Source organism: Xenia sp. Carnegie-2017, unplaced genomic scaffold, assembly GCF_021976095.1.
Source record: "Xenia sp. Carnegie-2017 unplaced genomic scaffold, XeniaSp_v1 HiC_scaffold_25, whole genome shotgun sequence".
NCBI lineage: Eukaryota > Metazoa > Cnidaria > Anthozoa > Malacalcyonacea > Xeniidae > Xenia > Xenia sp. Carnegie-2017.
The window spans coordinates 69,948-87,979 of NW_025813488.1; the positions used below are offsets into that span (position 1 = coordinate 69,948).

At 37.0% G+C, this 18,032-nt stretch overlaps 4 protein-coding genes across 5 annotated transcripts; 2 read left to right on the forward strand and 2 right to left on the reverse strand.

The window, feature by feature from the left end:
- Window positions 1-2,350: 2,350 nt before the first annotated feature.
- On the reverse strand, window positions 2,351-3,472 carry LOC124453378 (protein ALP1-like). The gene has a single exon (XM_047004200.1). It carries the CDS (start codon window positions 3,470-3,472, stop codon window positions 2,351-2,353), a length of 1,122 nt encoding a protein of 373 aa, XP_046860156.1.
- Window positions 3,473-3,916: 444 nt separating this feature from the next.
- On the forward strand, window positions 3,917-4,913 carry LOC124453706 (P2X purinoceptor 7-like). 2 transcript variants are annotated; one of them, XM_047004542.1, is made up of 2 exons: window positions 3,917-4,175; window positions 4,363-4,913. In XM_047004542.1, exons 1-2 carry the CDS (start codon window positions 3,976-3,978, stop codon window positions 4,778-4,780), a joined length of 618 nt encoding a protein of 205 aa, XP_046860498.1. In that variant the 5' UTR covers window positions 3,917-3,975; the 3' UTR covers window positions 4,781-4,913. The 2 variants fall into 2 exon arrangements, with proteins under 2 accessions (XP_046860498.1, XP_046860499.1); XM_047004543.1 differs by having other exon boundaries at window positions 3,920-4,175; window positions 4,534-4,913.
- A 2,864-nt stretch (window positions 4,914-7,777) lies between these two features.
- On the reverse strand, window positions 7,778-14,398 carry LOC124453705 (2-amino-3-ketobutyrate coenzyme A ligase, mitochondrial-like). The gene is made up of 12 exons (XM_047004541.1): window positions 14,304-14,398; window positions 13,276-13,532; window positions 13,087-13,176; window positions 12,333-12,552; window positions 11,702-11,798; window positions 11,314-11,400; window positions 11,088-11,170; window positions 10,778-10,887; window positions 10,606-10,707; window positions 9,513-9,588; window positions 8,996-9,043; window positions 7,778-7,996 (listed from the first exon to the last, which is right to left on the reverse strand). Exons 1-12 carry the CDS (start codon window positions 14,305-14,307, stop codon window positions 7,887-7,889), a joined length of 1,284 nt encoding a protein of 427 aa, XP_046860497.1. The 5' UTR covers window positions 14,308-14,398; the 3' UTR covers window positions 7,778-7,886.
- A 28-nt stretch (window positions 14,399-14,426) lies between these two features.
- Window positions 14,427-17,971, forward strand: LOC124453707 (BET1 homolog). Its single transcript, XM_047004544.1, has 4 exons — window positions 14,427-14,587; window positions 14,685-14,788; window positions 15,390-15,446; window positions 17,669-17,971. Exons 1-4 carry the CDS (start codon window positions 14,572-14,574, stop codon window positions 17,819-17,821), a joined length of 330 nt encoding a protein of 109 aa, XP_046860500.1. The 5' UTR covers window positions 14,427-14,571; the 3' UTR covers window positions 17,822-17,971.
- Window positions 17,972-18,032: the final 61 nt, after the last annotated feature.

Sequence of the window (18,032 nt, forward strand, 5' to 3'; positions counted from 1 at the left end):
ATTATAAACAATAATTAACTGAAAAACCTTTTTCGTCTAACACCTGGCTGCTGATGATAAACAATTATTAACTGAAAAACCTTTTTTGTCCACCATCTGCCTGCTGATTATAAACAATTAATTGAAAACCTTTTTGTCCACCATCTGGCTGCAGATTATAAATATTTATCAACTGAAAACCTCCCTTGCTTACCATCTACCTGCTGATTATAAACAATTATTAACTGAAAACCTTTTTGTCCACCATCTGGCTGCAGATTATAAATATTTATCAACTGAAAACCTCCCTGCTTACCATCTGCCTGCTGATTATAAACAATTAATAACTGAAAACCTTTTTGTCCACCATCTGCCTGCTGATTATAAACAATTATTAACTGAAAACCTTCTACTCCACAATCTGGCTGCTGATTATAAACAATTATTAACTGAAAACCTTTTTGTCCACCATCTGCCTGCTGATTATAAACAATTATTAACTGAAAACCTTCTACTCTACCATCTGGCTGCTGATTATAAGCAATTAGTAACTGAAAACCTTTTTGTCCACCATCTGCCTGCTGATTATAAACAGTTATTAACTGAAAACCTTCTACTCCACAATCTGGCTGCTGATTATAAACAATTATTAACTGAAAACCTTTTTGTCCACCATCTGCCTGCTGATAATAAACAATTATTAACTGAAAACCTTCTACTCCACAATCTGGCTGCTGATTATAAACAATTATTAACTGAAAACCTTTTTGTCCACCATCTGCCTGCTGATTATAAACAATTATTAACTGAAAAACCTTCTACTCCACAATCTGGCTGCTGATTATACAAAAGATGGTTCCTGATTGATTTGTTTTTTTTTGTCGACGTATTTGACGACGTCAGTAAATCAAATTTATTTGGTGCCTACCTTTTATCGTATCATACGCTGTGATGAAACGATGAAACAGATGAATGATAAACATACGTGGTACGTTGGTCGTTCGACTCGTTACATAATACCTAAGGTAAAGTGGCATTTTTTTGTGATTACACATGACACATCCTCACGTTGTAAAAGGAGAGTTGCAAGCTCCAACTTAAGGTAAGCTAAAACTATACACATGTATCATCTTTTATGTTATGTTTCATAATTATTTGCAATTGCAAACTATCAAAAATGGAGTGTGATACGGAAAAAATAAAACTGGCATCTCGCGAATATTTTATGGCTTCGCAGCGCAAAGTCGAAAATCCGCCGCGCAAAATTTCTAAAAAAAATTGATCTAGCTTGCGCAGTTTGCATACTTTCCAGTCTGGATGGTGATACAGAAAATTCAGTTTTTGAGGAAGATGGAAATATAGATTGCGAACTTCTTGTAGACCTCGTGCGAAGTTTTCCTATTCTTTGGAACACTAAACTTAAAGGATACAAAGAAACTAACAAAAAAAATCCGCATGGAATGTAGTTGCATCGCAATTAGGAGTCGAAGGTTAGTTTGGGAAAATAATTTCCCTTGTCTGACGATGTATATGTAGTTAACATCTCTCAATTTCACTAGTTGTATATTTATCTTAAGCTTGTAATATAATTGGCGTTTTTAGTGAGTATTTGTCGTGCAAAGTGGAAAAACATTCGAGATACCTACAGAAAGTGTCTTAAAAGGAGGGATCTTGCTACACGGTCAGGTGCAGGGTCTAAACGTTTACCAGAGTGCAGGTTCTTTAAAGAACTGGAATTTTTGAGTGATTCAGTATCCAACAAAACTACTATAAGTAATTTCACCTTACAAAATATTGATGATGGTAACTCAGCTGTTATGGCAACTGGAAATTCTGTATCTAGTGATACATCTGGAGAAGTGCCATCAGAAGTATCTTATTCATCACATAGAGAATCTCCCACCTCATGTAAAGAAAAACCCTCAGTACCAGTTAAAAAGAAATTTCGTGTCAAAGAGCGTGAAGACATAAGTACAGCACTAGACTTACAGTTGTTAAACCATTTAAAGCGACAGGGAGAAACTGGTGGAAATACACCACAATCTGATAATGAATTTTTTTGCAGAAGTCTTGTACGTACTCTTGATCGCCTAGATAACAAAGCAAATCAGATGGCCAAAGCAAAAATCCAACAGCTATTGTTTGATGTGGAGTTTGCAAACAATTAATATATCAACAATAACTAAAGGACTACTCATAGCAATATTAAGAAACTGTCAAAAACAATTATTTTCTGATAAGTTTATTGTTTGTAATTCTTGTTTTTTGATCTTAACTTTATGTTGTTCATTAAAGTTTTAATAAGTACATTAAATGACAGTATCATCAATTCATTATTTGTTGAGCATTATAGTTTGACATTTTCTTGCTATTACTGCAGAAGCTCTTCAATAGTAATCGGTTGTTGATCAAAACTGTTAGATACGCTGTCCACTACATTCCATTGCCATGGTACCTCTCCTTGAGGTGAGTTAAAATATTCCTTAAAGCTATGTCGAACATTTTTGGCATCTCTTGAGTATGTGTTTGTGCAGCAATTACGTATATTTATTGAGTTGTTGTCAGATGCAACTTCTGCCCTCCATTGACCATTTGACTGACCATTGCTATCAGTGTAGCCATGAGGACAATATCGTGTTGCTCTTCCCTTGTTTGTATCCTCCATCAAGTAATTATGCAAAACTACTATAGCTTGTGTAATTGCAATTACCAACTCTGTTTTTGCAATAATAGGTCTTCGCAGTATGCGAAATCGTGATGCAGCAATACCGAATGTATTTTCAATGACCCGCCTAGCTCTCGAAAGTCGATAGTTAAAAATCCTTTCTGATCGTGAATTACCACCACCAGCGTAAGGCTTCATAAGATTTGGCTTCAATGGGAATGCCTCATCGCCAACCAGAACATATGGTAAAACTTTATCACTTCCCTTGAGAATTGTATTTTCTGGAAAAGACAATGAATGTTGATTTATTCCATAACCAATCATACTGTTTTCAAATATTCCCCCGTCACTAATACGACCACTATTGCCAATATAAACGAGTGTAAACTGATACTTGGCATCACATACAGCAAGCAACACAATACTATGTGTTTTTTTGTAATTAAAATATTCTGATCCACATCTGGCAGGGGCTTGCATTACAATATGTTTTCCATCGAGTGCTCCCAGACAATTTGGGAAGTTCCACATTAGTTCAAACTCCCGAGAGATTTCTTTCCATCTCTTAACTGAATTTGGTGCCGTTATATAACCCTTTGAGCTGAGGACTTGCCATAAGACTTGGCACGTTTCCATCACTATTCTGCCAATTGCTGTGGGACTTATTCGATAACTCATGGCAATAGTTTGTTGAGCATCACCCGTTACTAAATACCGCAATGTGGCACTAAGTCTTTCACTTGGTTCAATGGCCTCCCGTCTTTTAGATGATTTTGTTATATGAGGTGCAATTAATGTTAAAAGTTCCTCATACTTTTGAGGAGTCATCCTAAAGTAGGTAAAGAAATATTCGTGATCTGCCAATAACAGATCCTTGACTAAGAGGTGAAATTCGCCTTTTTGTTTACGTTTGGCAAACGTTTTTCTAACCCAAAAACGTTTTTTATACTTATGGCGACGTAAATGCCTCCGACGTCTTTGTCTTACCGCAACAAAAATAAAAAATCCCTTTCTGTGGCATTCGAAAACCAAATGCTCGCCATGTTGTTTTAAAGGGGAACTCCACCCAAAAATAATGTTGGTCTTAAAAGTTCCATTTTTATGCAAAGGTTACTATATTTTTGAAATTTTTACATCAGCTATTTTATTTTTGACAAAATCGCGTCTTCAAGTGCGCTATTTGAGCTGTTTTGAGGCTTAGCAGCGTGGGCACAGAAAGCGTCAGCGGAAATTATTTTGACGTCATATCGTCAAACCGATTTGGAGTTGAGTTTACAACAAAGTAAAATAGTAACGCACAGCCTAGCACAAAAACAAAACAATCGCTTATAATGGCTTTTTTGGAAGAACCTCGGCCTAATTCACCAATCGATAGTGAAATGGAAGACAATCCAACAAACAATATTCGGCCATATCAGTTTGAGCCCGAATGGCCGGCTGATGAACACGAAGAAGCTCACCAGTTTGAGGATAACGAAGAACAGGAATTTTTGTATATTGACGATGAATCTCGGCGCGACAATCTTGAATGGTGGGTAGTAAAATGTTATATTATTCTAGACCATTGTTTCTATCTCAAAAGTACGTTTTCAGTTTTTGAAGTTGACCACGTCCACACACACATAATACTTTAGATTTTAAAGTTTTTATTGTAAGATACAATTTTTATTGAAGTTTTGACATTTACTTTTCAAGATCCTTTCTTTTAACATATTCAGGTGTCAATGTGGTAACTGCCAAATAATGGATAATAACGAGGAATGTTTATGCTGCAAAGAGATTTCCAATATTTGTGACAAAAATTTAGAGGCAGTAGAAAGGAATGAGACCACCGAAGTCCCTTTGTGCATTACACAACATCCTGGTTTTGAGCCTGTTCGTCTTAACAGGTGGGTTTTACAAACAGCTTGGTACCAGTACAAGCAGCAATATGAGGTAGCATATGATGGGCCCGAGGACAAACTGTACCGCCATGTTGCATATAGACAGTTGGCTAGATGGTGCTGGGGTGTCTTGGGTAGAGAAGTGAGAGTCATCTTGCCATCATATGCAGTTACTCACATTAGAGAAACATTTCCTCTACCTGGCCTTGCAGAGGAATTTCAATTTGAAGGCTTTCACTATGTTGATGAATGAAGTATTTTATTATGATATAGGTATATACCCATTACAATTACTTTGTATGTCAATATTAAAGTGGCATAGCCAGCTCATTTATAGGTCATGCTATGCACATTTATTATTATTAATTTATTACAAAAAAAAACCAGATTTACAAAGAAATGATTATAAATGTGGCTTGGCTATTACACTGGTTATAATATAACTATAATTAGTTACATGAATAGTTTGTGTAATGCAGTGGTGAAACTAGCTATAGCAAAAGGTTTTGCTATGTTAATATTTAAGAATGAACATTTTTTAAGTAGTACAAAAGTTGTCTTCACTGATTCAACATCATATTATATGGGTATGGCAAAACCTATTGCCATAGCTAACATCACCACTGACATTTTATGCAAATCTAGACTGATGTTCCTTTACAAGTACTTCTTTCCTGGGTGGACATGATTTAGAAATGTTCTTTGGAAGATTCTCGCCATGATGTACAAGTTCAATCTCCTCAGTTTTGCATGCATTCACAACCTCCGCAAATAGTTTATCAATGTACTGGTACTCTTTCTTTTCTTTCATTGCTTTTACAACCCATTGCTTCTGTGTTTTAGCAAAAAACATTTTGTAACGGTCTTGCCCTTTGTTTGTCCAATGACTGCTTTATCACGTTTATTATTGTTGTTGTGATCTAATGCTGCTAACTGAGTGCGGGCTACCATCCCAGGAAATGAAAAATGCTCTCGCTTTGGGCAGGTCTTTTAGAAGCCTCTTGTCACATATCACCTTCTCTGCAGCGATATATGCTTGTGAAGTAGGAGATAACCACTTCTTCTGCTTTGTTTCTTTTTCTGTTAATTTTTGGTGGCAACATTGATGAAAATATGTGTTCCCCTTCCAGAAATGCTTGTTGGAAATGTGATTAAGGACAGACTTCCATTTTTCCACCAATTCTTCTGCATTCTTGTTACAACTTGCAGAGCACCACCAAAGATGATTAGAAATGGACTTAATCCAATGGGTCAAGTCATCATTTCCCTTAATGTTAGCCTTCTTTGTTAGTTTTTTTTGTGACAGATTTAGACAAATGCCACACATCATATTGGTGATCAATATGAGGGTGTTTGTTTTTTAACCTCTGCATCCACAGTATTCAGCATCGACAGTGTAGTTTGGACTTCCATGGCATGTAAACTCCTCACAACAAATGAACACTGTGTTGATGCATCTTTGGTTTGTGGCTTGCAATAATTAGTTGGCAATGCTTCAGAACTGTCAGACGCACCCAAATCACAACTGTTATTTGCTTCTGGCTCAACCACTGAGAAAACATTTGTACTTGTGGAGGAACATTGTTCTAAAATATTTGAAAGCTGAAAATAGAAAAAATAGAAATATTTAGAATATGCTTTAGGCTATAACTTTTTCTTGATTAAAATTTAACAAGAAATGCTTTTACTAACTTCCTCCTTGTCTTGGTCAGCCTGACGTTTCTCTGTACGATGCTCGCTAGACAGACGCTTTTTACTGGGTTGAGGGCCAAATGAAAAGATCGATGGTACTGCATCCCGCTTCAGTCGCCTTTTTAAAGGTTGCCATGGTGTAAGTTTCTGTCTTAGGTCCGATTCAAAACAATCGAGAGCAAAGTGCTCGCTGCAAACGTAACAGTGTTGGAGGAGGTAGATTTTCTCTCCGTATTCTAGCAATCCATTATTATACAATTATGTACAATAATTAGGAAACTATAAGTTCATACTTTGCGTCAAGGAAACTACAACTTAATTCTATGCACGAAAGGCTATTTTTACAATGGTTTTATGTAGGATTATTTTCTAACCGTAATGAGTTACACAACCATGTTTATTATTATTCAATGTTTATTAAGGGCAATAGATTGGTTTCACATCAGTGGAAACTGTTGTTAAGGTTGAATTCGGAGGACAAGCAAACAGCATTACGCACAGTTTCCACACAAAGAAACCTTCGTATTTTTTAAAAAATAATATTAATCGACATTCAAGTTCTATATGTAGTGCGGAAACTGTGCGTAATGGCCTTTATGGATGTGAAACCGTTCTATTAAAACAGAATACAAATAACCAGCTCAATACTTGCATGTAATCTATAAAAGTTGCTTGTGTATATACCTACGAATAAAAAATTCTGACGTTTCGAAAAGAAACATTTTGTGATTAGGAGAAGCATTTTGACGCAAGTTTATTATGACTGTGCAATGACTTTACATAAAGCTTTGAGGAGCAATTGACGATATGACGTCATACAAGCCGCTGACATATTTCTGCTCCCACGCACCGGATGCCCTAGCTGCAGCATTTCAACTCATTTTTTGTGAAAATATTGAATCAAACAAACAAAAAAATTGCCGCATATTTATTTTCACGGGACAGACAAAGTTTTAAGACCAACATTATTTTTGTGTGGAGTTCCCCTTTAAAGCAGTTGACAATGAAATTTCGCTAAGCAGTGGAGATTGAAATTTTCGCGCGGGAATTTAATTTGCTACGAAATTAATTCGCCAGCGACGAGCGAAATGGTGAGTGGAAAACAGGCTTGATAATGGTTTTGTCGCAGCATTTCGTTGAAAGTGAATGGTGCATGTTGGAATTTCGGGCTGCGTACAGGCGCGTTTTAAAAAGTCGCGTCAATTTCCTGATTATCGTACTTTTCGACGAAGTAAATGTCGACAATCTGGACGATGAACTCAAGTTGTACTTAAAGACGAACACGTACCTGAGTGTCAACAGTGAATGGTTCTGGGAGAAACTGACCTACGCTCTACCTCAAAGGAAATCAACAACAATGCAGGAAAATCACGTGAACGTCAACCTGAGCATGGACGATGACCAGGTGTAGTTTGGATTACGCGAGATTCACACGGGATAGCGTTTCACCCAGTACCTGGGAGTTCGTCACGTGAACTATAATAGGTCAATGCTTTTGAGTTTGCCCGCTTCTTGTGCAGTAATTTTTGCACTTGTGCGAATGGAATGTCAAATAAAGTTCTTGGGTCGACATTCATGACGAATATCACGTCATAAATAATTCATTCATTATAAAACGAAAAATGCAAACGCGTACACACAAATGCGTTAAATCAAAGGTACGTTTGTCAGCTGATGACTCCTTTAGTTCGTCCAACTTCAATGAATGCTTCGATGCATCTCTCGATCTCTTCGGTGCTGTGAGAGGCCGAGATTTGTACTCTTATACGGGATTTACCTGGGTTGAGAACATGAGTGTAGTTAGAACATTGATAAATATAAAAAAGCATCTTATAGGTTGAAATAAACTTGGATATTTGTACGAAAAAAAGGAAAAATAGAATAAACGAAATTATTCGTTTCTTTAAACGATGGCTGTCGGTTGTCAAAAAGCTAAGACAACAAAGGTTAGTTAGCGCTAACAATGGGCTAAAATACACCTCGGGTTGAAATACTTTGTTTAGGAAAATCAAGAGATGTGGCAAAAATAACCCTCGTTCAAATTATCGAAAAAGGTCATAAGGCCGCCAAAACCTTTTCGATTGAAAAATTCGACTGATTGATCAGAGTGAAGCAACTTATCCCGGTAAAATTCCACATCTCGTAATATCCTGTAGGATCTTGGATACGGCTAAATTTTAGATTTCTCACTTCACAGGATCCTTTACACGATCCTGTTAAAATCCTAAGCCGGATGCCATACCGAGATGCTACAAATAGCGAGTTTGAATTTTGATACTAAGCGATAACCTGAGCAAGCAGAACCCAAACTAGATTAAGGTCGAATTTCAAACCCAGGCTGCGCAACCTCAACCCTAGTTGAAGCTTGCTTTCGAATAAGCAGTTATTGGTTAATGAAGGCAACCAATCAAAACCAACTAAAGCAGCGTTTGTTTTAAAGGTAAAATTTAAAATAAGAACAACTTATTCCTTCGATCGGTATTGCAACCATAGTCGAGGTTCGCAAATCACTCTTAGCTTGGGATCGCGTTTTCATCTTGAATATAATGCACCGACTCAACCGTACATACTCCCCCCTTCCCCCCTCCAGTGGCCTACAAAGTGGAAGGGAGGTTCAAAGATTCATATATGAATATTTTCATCCGTAGAAAACAATTGATACGGCAGAAGATGAATATATGAATATGTGCCCCCCTCCCTCCACATTTATGGAGCTTTCTACGCCGCTGCATATCCCAAATTATAAACTAGGACATATACTATCTATAACACTAACCTACGGGTACCACCGGGTATGTAAATCCGATCACGTAGATATCTCTTTCTAAAAAAAAGTTGAACACTTTTGAGTTTCAACTGCACCCAACATTCACCCATAAAGTGCACGAATCATCGTCAGAGGTCATAAATAATAGAGAGTTTTGGTTGAGGTTTGCCGTTTTGAAAAGATTTGAATTTAGCGTGAAGTTTTGCATTTGTATTTCACTATTCGCATTGTCCTGATCCAAATTTCACGTTTTGTTAAAAGTTTGTCGATAAAAAAAGACGTATTCGTGTTTTATACACACATAAAAATACAACATTGAGCCATAAACGTCACTTGAAAGTAGTTATATTGAAAGTAGTTATATTGAAAGTAGTAAAAAACTTGTCGTACATCACAAAGTACCGCAAGAAGGGCCTCTTGCCGTTTAACCGCAAATTACAACGTAACCCGCAAAGCCATGATCACGTGACTTTTGCAGTTTGCCATTAACGCCGAACTAAAACTCTCTAATATCAAAAATACCCACTTAGCATTTCATCAGCAAATTCAACGGCCAAACGTTCGTCGCCCAACATAACGGGACATAATGGATGATCTTCACCCTAAATACATGAAATGAGACCAACCACAGTTAGTGCACAGGAAGTTGACTTCTAAAATAAGAAAATATAACGCGTGCGCTGATTGGTCTTTTTATAGCGGAGTTTGCATTAACCTGTGCAAACAGATCTGAGCTCAATCAATTAAATCAATCTACGAGAATTTGCAAATCAATCATGAATACATGTTAGAGAAAAATTAAAACGTTTATTTTAAATTTATCTGTTTCGCATTATTGTTATTTTCGAAAAGAAATAAAAGATGCTTTTCGTATTCGCACTAGCATGTTGCAAATTATGTTAAAGTTGTGTTGGGTTTAATTGTACATTCGGGTACGTTGGGGACGATAAAGAACAATATAGAAAACATGAGTGGAACGGAAGTAGAGAGAGCAGAGAACGGAAGTGAGAGAAGTGAGACATGCGATACAAGAGAGACGAACGAGACAAGCGAGGGAAGCGAGATACTTTAAGAAGTAATAATAAAATTTGTTTATGAAACCAAGTTGTGATAGTGATTATTCTTCGTGTTCCGAACACATTTGGGACGGAGGTCAATTTTCGGAATAAGCATATGCAAACTTCGGAGACGTTTGTGAGAACTCTTGAGCAGGTGAAAATGAGTTAACATCACTGAAATCACAGTTTTATTTTTTAACCGAAGAGTTGTGAGCATGCAAATAGCTAAGTAAGTTAGCATATAAGACGTCAATCAAGTTTGTTACGTATATTTAGCGACATCAGGGGCAGATCTTCTCAAAAGAACTCAACCCGGCTTCACAATACCGGAGCAGACTCAGATGAGATTATACACCCCTAATTGAGTTTGAAAAAATTGAATATATTGTTCATGAAAATGTTATTGTATTAAGACATTTTCGAATGATGAACAACTCCCTGAATGAAATCCTGCATCTGCCCTTTAATAACAAATCGAATCAATGTATGTCAAGATGCCTTAATCCTAATCCGATGTATTTACGGATTCTTTCTCATCTAAGATAAATAAATCACACTTACGGCAATCGTAAAGCCTGCTTCGGTCATACCATTTCGAAATAATCGAGTATTTTCGGCAACTTTCGACGTCAAATATGTACCATCCATCAGAAGATCAAATACCTAAAATTTCAACCAAGAGGAACTCGAAATCTTGTCGACTCATTACTCATATAACACATTTGTTTCTTACTTTACTCGCGGCGCCGACGACCGGTGGTGGCAGGGTATTGGAAAAAAGATACGGACGGGACTTCTGACGTAGTAAGGAAACCAGTTGCTTGGAGCCTGTCGTGTATCCACCTGGTTGTTGAAGGAGATTATATTCACTCAACCGTAGTTTGCGAAATAGTTTCACGATAAAAGCAAATAGCATGATAAAGCAAGCGACATTTTTGCAACAGGGACAAATACCACCCACCCCACCCCCTCTCACAATGTTGCCCCCCGCAACGTTCCCGTCGCAAATAATCACGCTTGCCTAATCTCGTCCATATTTCTACCGGCAGCACCGCCGAGTGCTTTGCCAAGTGTAGAATTGATGATGTCGACACGGCCAGTCAAACTAAAGAACTCCTCCGTGCCTCTTAGGGAGAAAAAAAGTGTCAAAACATGACAAAACAGTTCGTATCGTGAGAACGATTTGAAAATGAAACGAGATGGCGATTTATCGCCGAAGGTTTAAATCGAAATCAATGTTCTGTCATGCAGATTGAGTGCACTGTGTACCTTCCAGTTTCACCAAAGAATCCCGTGGCATGACATTCGTCAATAAAGATCAAGGCGCCGTACTTATCAGCCAAGAAAGCTATCTCTCTACGGAGAATGAAGAACACAAAAAACGAACATGACATTAATTACACGATTCAGGGCTACACTCAACGGCTACATTTAATCCAATATGATTAACGCCTGAATACTAAAAGCTCGCTCACACTCTTCGAGTGCCGACAAAAATCTTGCCCCTCCCCCCGTGATCATTGATAAACTTATGTCACGATCGATTGAAAGATTTTTGCTAAAATATTTTAAATCAAACAATCGGTGGAGTGAAAACAACGTCTTCGAATAGTTACGATGTGATTTTCAAGCACCACTCAAGAGTCATAATTCAAACCTTAAAGGTGCCACATTTCCATCCATGCTAAAAACACCATCTGTTATGACGAGTTTAACTCGCGCTTCCTCGTTTTCCTTCAACACTCTTTCCAAATCTATGAAAAATCTCGTACTGAATAACGAACGTTTGGCACAGGTACACAGGATTTCCTCTATTTAGCGCCCGGTCTCATTTTGGATCTCCCTTCTTATAATCCCCAACTTAATGGGTGGCAAAACAAGAATAAACCTCCCTCTCTGTTTACCCCACAGTAAATTAAAAAACAAAATTAAGCTTTATTCATTAATCTAAGAGTTTAAATTAAATGAAGATATGATCTTCTTCATAATCTAAGAGTTTCTTCGTTTGAAACTTACGAATGAAAAAAACAAATGCTTTTTGTCAAGAATTACAGACAGAACTATAGTCGCGCGAATAGTCTTTCTTTTCTTTCTTTTTTGGAAAAACATGCACTTACCGGATAGACTATTTCAATAACTAGAAATTAGTATTGAAGCAAATGTTGCGTGAATTATAGTGTGCCCTAGCACTTTTGGGTGAAAATTTATGAAAGATATAAAAAAAAACCCAGCAGGAAGCTAAATAAAGGAAATATGGTTCATTACAATTGCATATTTTGTCTTTATACCATTCATATCCTTGTGTTTGTAACGCAGTTTTTTCGCCTTGCACAACCTCACACCATCGATTATGGAAGCATGGTTCAGCTCATCGCTGAACACCGCGTCGACTGGCTCTAATATCGACTCAAATAATCCAGCGTTCGCATCAAAACAACTTGGATACAATATCGCATCTTCTCTTCCGTGGAATTCTGCGATCTTTCTTTCAAGTTCTTTGTGAATATCCTGGTAATTAATGACTGTGCGTTGGTATAAAAAGCTGCATTGGCAGAAATCTTGCTGAGAGGGGGCTTACAGCTTCGCGAATTTTCGAAAATTTTCTTAGTTTTAATTGTGCAAAAAACTTTTTTTTCATGCCATTTGATGTTTGAAAATTCCTAGGCAAACCTCCAAAATTCCTTGAATTTTATAAAAATTCCACAAATTATCTCAATGACTTGTTTTTAAAGATTGTGTCATTGAAAATTGGGATCGAATGGGGATAGGCTAGGATATACAAGACATCAGGTAACACATAAAAACAAAGTAGATTAAAGAGAATCAGGTTTATGCAAGAATAGCATTTAACATTTTTTATGAATTTCAGTCAGAATATTCAGTTGTTTTCATGTTTGTGATATAAATTAAAATTACAAATAAATCACTGATTTTACAAAAAAAGGGGGGGTGGGCAGCTGCCCCATCATCTCATCAAGATTTCCCCCACTGGTAATAAGAATGAAAGGAGCTAGACCAGGTACATATTATTTCTCAGCATACCTGTGTGCCACATATAAATCTTACAGAACTCAGGCCTGCCCCATATCTATCTAAGGCTTCTTTCCCAGCCTGGATTACTTCAGGATGTGACTACATGTGATGAAATGGACAAATAACAATATAGCAAAGTAAGCTCCGTGTAATAAATGAAGTTTGTTGTTGATTGTGGCTCACTTAGATATTACTTACAGACAAGCCCAAATAGTTATTGGCACAAAAGTTTAAGATATTGTTTGGAGAACCCTTCACGTTTATCTCAGATCCTTGCTTAGACAAGATTATCCTCTCCTCCTTCCACGTGCCGGCATCTCTAATCTCTTCAAGACGATCTTCCAATAACTTAGTAAACTGGCTTGAAGCACCATTGAATGAACCTTTCCTTGTTTTTAAGAGCAAAAATGAAGCTTGGTGACCAACTGATAAAAGGCTTTGCCTTCTTAAACAAGCTAAGGTCAAAAGAAAAAAAAATCAATTTAATTACCATTTGCCTAAGAGCAAAATCCAGTGCTTAAAATTGTTCCATTGGTCAAATTATTATAAAAATCGCTTTCCATACAGAATACATTCCATGACTGACTAAGATTGTCTTCCAAACAATTACTTAAGTTAAAACAGTAATTTTTGGTTAAATCTAGTAATGGCCATGTCAAGTACGGTTATGGCAAATGGCATTTTGAACTACAGCTGTTGCTGTAGTTCTTTCATGTTCTTTCATGTTTCAACAACTTTCATGTTGCTTGAATTATTAGTTTGTGCATGACATTAACGTTGGTTGCAACACTGGTATAGTTCACTGGCACATAAGTAGAAATTATACTTAGCTACTTTATGTTTCCATTATCGGAAATTGGAAATATACGGACATTTATCTTTCATTAAATAACTTTCAAATAACTTTCCTCTCGACGACACTCAGTGCCTAAATTACACGACATTGACGACAACATTAACTCACTCGTGTACCAGTTGAGTAAAAATATATAATGAAATATTTATATTATCCTTGCTATTGTTGTAATTGCTTTTTCTTTGCCAACACGTGTCATTCCTGTAAATGTTATTCATTAAATGTAGCAAAGTTCAAAGAATTCGATTGAGGAAAAACACACGATGAAAACTGAAGAATTTTAGTAATTAAAGAACGATGCTAGTAAAAACTTTTATGACGGGATAAAGTACTAGTATGTAGGAAGTACAAATGTACAAATCAAACTTACCCATGTTTTGTTTAAGGTTCTTCGGAAAAGTAACATCAACACTGAAGATCGTTTGGTTAGACGGGGGACGGTAACACGTGGCCTATCTTTAGCCTCCACGATGACGACGCCACTGCTGAACAGGGGGGAGAGTAACAATATCACAGAATCAGAAAAATTGTCTTCGATGAATTGACCAATATCGATGCAAAAGTTTCTATTCAATCACTTCAGTTAGTTCAATCCATTCCCGGATTGTTCTTTCGAAAAGGTCGTTCATCTCGGACAGATGCGTCGCACCGCAGGTAAATGTTCGTTTTCGCAATGGAGTTTTTGATATCTGGTACGGGGAATCGAAGAGATGTTGGCTACAACGTTTGTCACTTTAAATTGTGTTCGTAGGGGGAGCTCATGATTATGGTGCACCACAAGCGAGGCATATGTTAGAGGAAGAAAATGACCGAATGGTCGACGACTTATCAAATAAAGTTCAGGCTTTGAAATCGGTAAGTCAATTTTATGGTAGACAACACAGTGTATGTAGTAAAATATATGAATACAGTATTACCACAGCCAAAACCAGAGAATATACGTAATATTAATCCTAACACGGTTTTTTATATGCACATGAAAAACATGTGGCTTGGATGAGATTTGAACTCGCACCTTTGGAATACTAGTCTGCAGCTCTACCTGTTGAGCTACCAATGTGTAGATGTACACAGGTAGTGTACCCTGTGGGCTTGGTAGCTCAAAAGGTAGAGCTGCAGACTAGTATCCCAAAAGTGCGAGTTCAAATCTTGTCCAAGTCACATGTTTTTCATGTGCATATAAAAACCGTGTTAGGATTAATATTATGTATATTCTCTGATAATGGCTTTGGAATAAAACCAGAGAAAAGTCACAACAAATTTACTAAACTAAATTTTACCAACAAATTGTTTTACAACAGGCTGTGATGATTATTGGTGTAGCTTAATCCTGTCGATTGTTGCTAGCCCCTCTGGAATTCGATTGATATACAATATTCCATCAATCATTTTTCTGTTTGCATATATAAATTTCTGCATGCAAGCAAATGAGAAACATATTTTCTTCATAATACAGTTGACAATCGACATTGGAAATGAAGTCAGAGCACAAAATCAAATGCTAAGGGGGATGGTAAGTTGAGAAATATTGTCTTAAAATGAAACGAAATGATGTGCAGCACTGTGGCCCAACTTGTGAATGTTATAATTTGTTTTCCACATGTGCATGGGAGCAGTTTTGAATCCAGTTGTTCAAATTAGTGTTGTTTGGATGGTTCTTAGAGCTTGCGAGAAGAAAATTTTGCCTTTGTGTAGCATGTTGGTTCAAATGCTTGTGAAATGGAATCTCTCTTCCCCAGAATATGTACTTGAAAAAGGCTTAACTTCCTATATCTTAGCAAGAAAAACCTTTGAACTATATCTATATCTGGAACATGACCTTTATTGAAACAACCATCCTAATGTTTTGATTCTGATACTTAAATATGCTGTTTTTCATTATGCAGTTAAAAGTTTAGGAGGGACAATGATAACCCTTTTCAGTGAAAAGTAGACTTCCATTATGTCGAAATGACTGTTGGTTAACAGACTAACCAACTTTTATTTGAAATGGTGTATATGGTTAAAGAGGTTTTTCCCCTAGAGGGGTAATTTACTTAGAGAAGTGTCTGCCTTAATAAGGTGTCCACATTCAAGAGGTGTCTACATTAGAGAGGTGTCTACATTAGAGAGGTGTCTACATTAGAGAAGTGTCAACATCTACATTAGAGAAGTGTCTAAATTAGAGAGGTGTCTACATTAGAGAGTTGTCTACATTAGAGAGTTGTCTACATTAGAGAGGTGTCTACATTAGAGAGGTGTCTACAAGAGAGTTGTCTACATCACAAGTTGTCTACATTAGAGGTGTGTACATTAGAGAGGTATCTACATTAGAGAGGCGTCTTCATTAGAGAGGTGTCTACATTAGAGAGGTGTCTACATTAGAGAGGTGTCTACATTAGAGAGGTGTCTACATTAGATACATCTACATTAGAGAAGTGTCTAAATTAGAGAGGTGTCTACATTAGAGAGTTGTCTACATTAGAGAGTTGTCTACATTAGAGAGGTGTCTACATTAGAGAGGTGTCTACAATAGAGAGTTGTCTACATCACAAGTTGTCTACATTAGAGGTGTGTACATTAGAGAGGTATCTACATTAGAGAGGCGTCTTCATTAGAGAGGTGTCTACATTAGAGAGGTGTCTACATTAGAGAGGTGTCTACATTAGATACATCTACATTAGAGAAGTGTCTAAATTAGAGAGGTGTCTACATTAGAGAGTTGTCTACATTAGCGAGGTGTCTACATTAGAGAAGTGTCTACATTAGAGAGGTGTCCACATTTTGAGAGGTGTCTACATTAGAGAGGTGTCTACATCACAGAGTTGTCTACATTAGAGAGTTGTCTACATTAGAGAAGTGTCTACATTAGAGAGGTGTCTACATTAGAGCGGTGTCTACATCACAAGTTGTCTACATTAGAGGTGTGTACATTAGAGAGGTATCTACATTAGAGAGGTGTCTACATTAGAGAGGTGTCTACATCACAGACTTGTCTACATTAGAGAAGTGTCCACATTAGAGAAGTGTTCACATTAGAGAGTTGTCTACATTGGAGAGGTGTCCACATCACAGAGTTGTCCACATTAGAGAGGTGTCCACATCACAGAGTTGTCTACATTAGAGAGGTGTCGCCATTAGAGAGGTGTCTACATTAGAGAGATGTCACACTAGAAAAGTTTCTGTAAAAAGAATTCAATGATTTCATATGATTAAGTCCTGCATTAGTCAGGGTTTGTCAACACATACTGTCAAATTGAAATAAATCACTGATTTAGATACGAATATCAAAAACATATCAAGCTACATTTGCAGGAAAAACTCACCAAAATTGCACAAACAAGTGTGTGCGAGTCACACGTATGTGACATCACGCCAAGTTACCGCAGATCTGGTTTCTGTCTGCGCCTTACTAAGACAAGAGACATACAAAGTTTCATGGGACGAACACGTTTCAGTAGACTACCAAATTAAATCATGATATGTTAGCATAAAATAACAACAATAAAACGCGTGCGTTGATTGGCTAAAGCTGACTTTGCATTAGCCTGTGCAAGCCGATTTGAGCTTGATTAAATCAATGGAGGAGAATTTGCAAAAGGTTTCCTCGACTTGCGTAAAACTGGTGCAAACACACTATTGACATTAAACCACTTTTGAAAAGTTGTTTTCCATTTCGTTTGGTGATTGTGGCAGAACTGCTACACCGCCTCTGAAAGGTTTAAACAGAAGTAGCATGTTTGTCTATTTCTTTAGGATGATGATTTCGACAAAACTGGATCGTTCCTGAGCGCTACGATGGGCAGACTGACAGCACTGACTAACAAAGGACATCAATGGATCATGTGTTATTTGTTACTGTTTTGTGTCTTTGTTTTTTTTGTCGTGTACTATTTAAAGAGAGGTTAGAGCAAACTTTTGTAGATATTATTTACGAATGTAAATACTCAACGAATGTGATTAGTTGAAATTGCTTAGTATTAAAGGCGTCAGTCGACCCTTAAGGACACAGTACGAGTACTATGATAGGGGAAATTTATTAAATGAATTGAAACGTCATTTTGAGATTTATTGTATACGTCACGTCGAATCATAAGTACGTCATTAGTGTCGGAATTCG

Coding starts and splice junctions, on each gene's coding strand:
- LOC124453378 (XM_047004200.1), bottom strand. CDS start 3,472: ATGACTCCTCAAAAGTATGAGGAACTTTTAACATTAATTGCACCTCAT.
- LOC124453706 (XM_047004542.1), top strand. CDS start 3,976: ATGGCTTTTTTGGAAGAACCTCGGCCTAATTCACCAATCGATAGTGAA. Junction 4,176..4,362: donor CGGCGCGACAATCTTGAATG/GTGGGTAGTAAA, acceptor TAACATATTCAG/GTGTCAATGTGGTAACTGCC.
- LOC124453705 (XM_047004541.1), bottom strand. Junction 11,799..12,332: donor CAAACACAAGGATATGAATG/GTATAAAGACAA, acceptor GATTTTTCATAG/ATTTGGAAAGAGTGTTGAAG. Junction 10,708..10,777: donor TCGTCGGCGCCGCGAGTAAA/GTAAGAAACAAA, acceptor TTGAAATTTTAG/GTATTTGATCTTCTGATGGA.
- LOC124453707 (XM_047004544.1), top strand. Junction 14,789..15,389: donor AAGTTCAGGCTTTGAAATCG/GTAAGTCAATTT, acceptor TTCATAATACAG/TTGACAATCGACATTGGAAA. Junction 15,447..17,668: donor ATCAAATGCTAAGGGGGATG/GTAAGTTGAGAA, acceptor CTATTTCTTTAG/GATGATGATTTCGACAAAAC.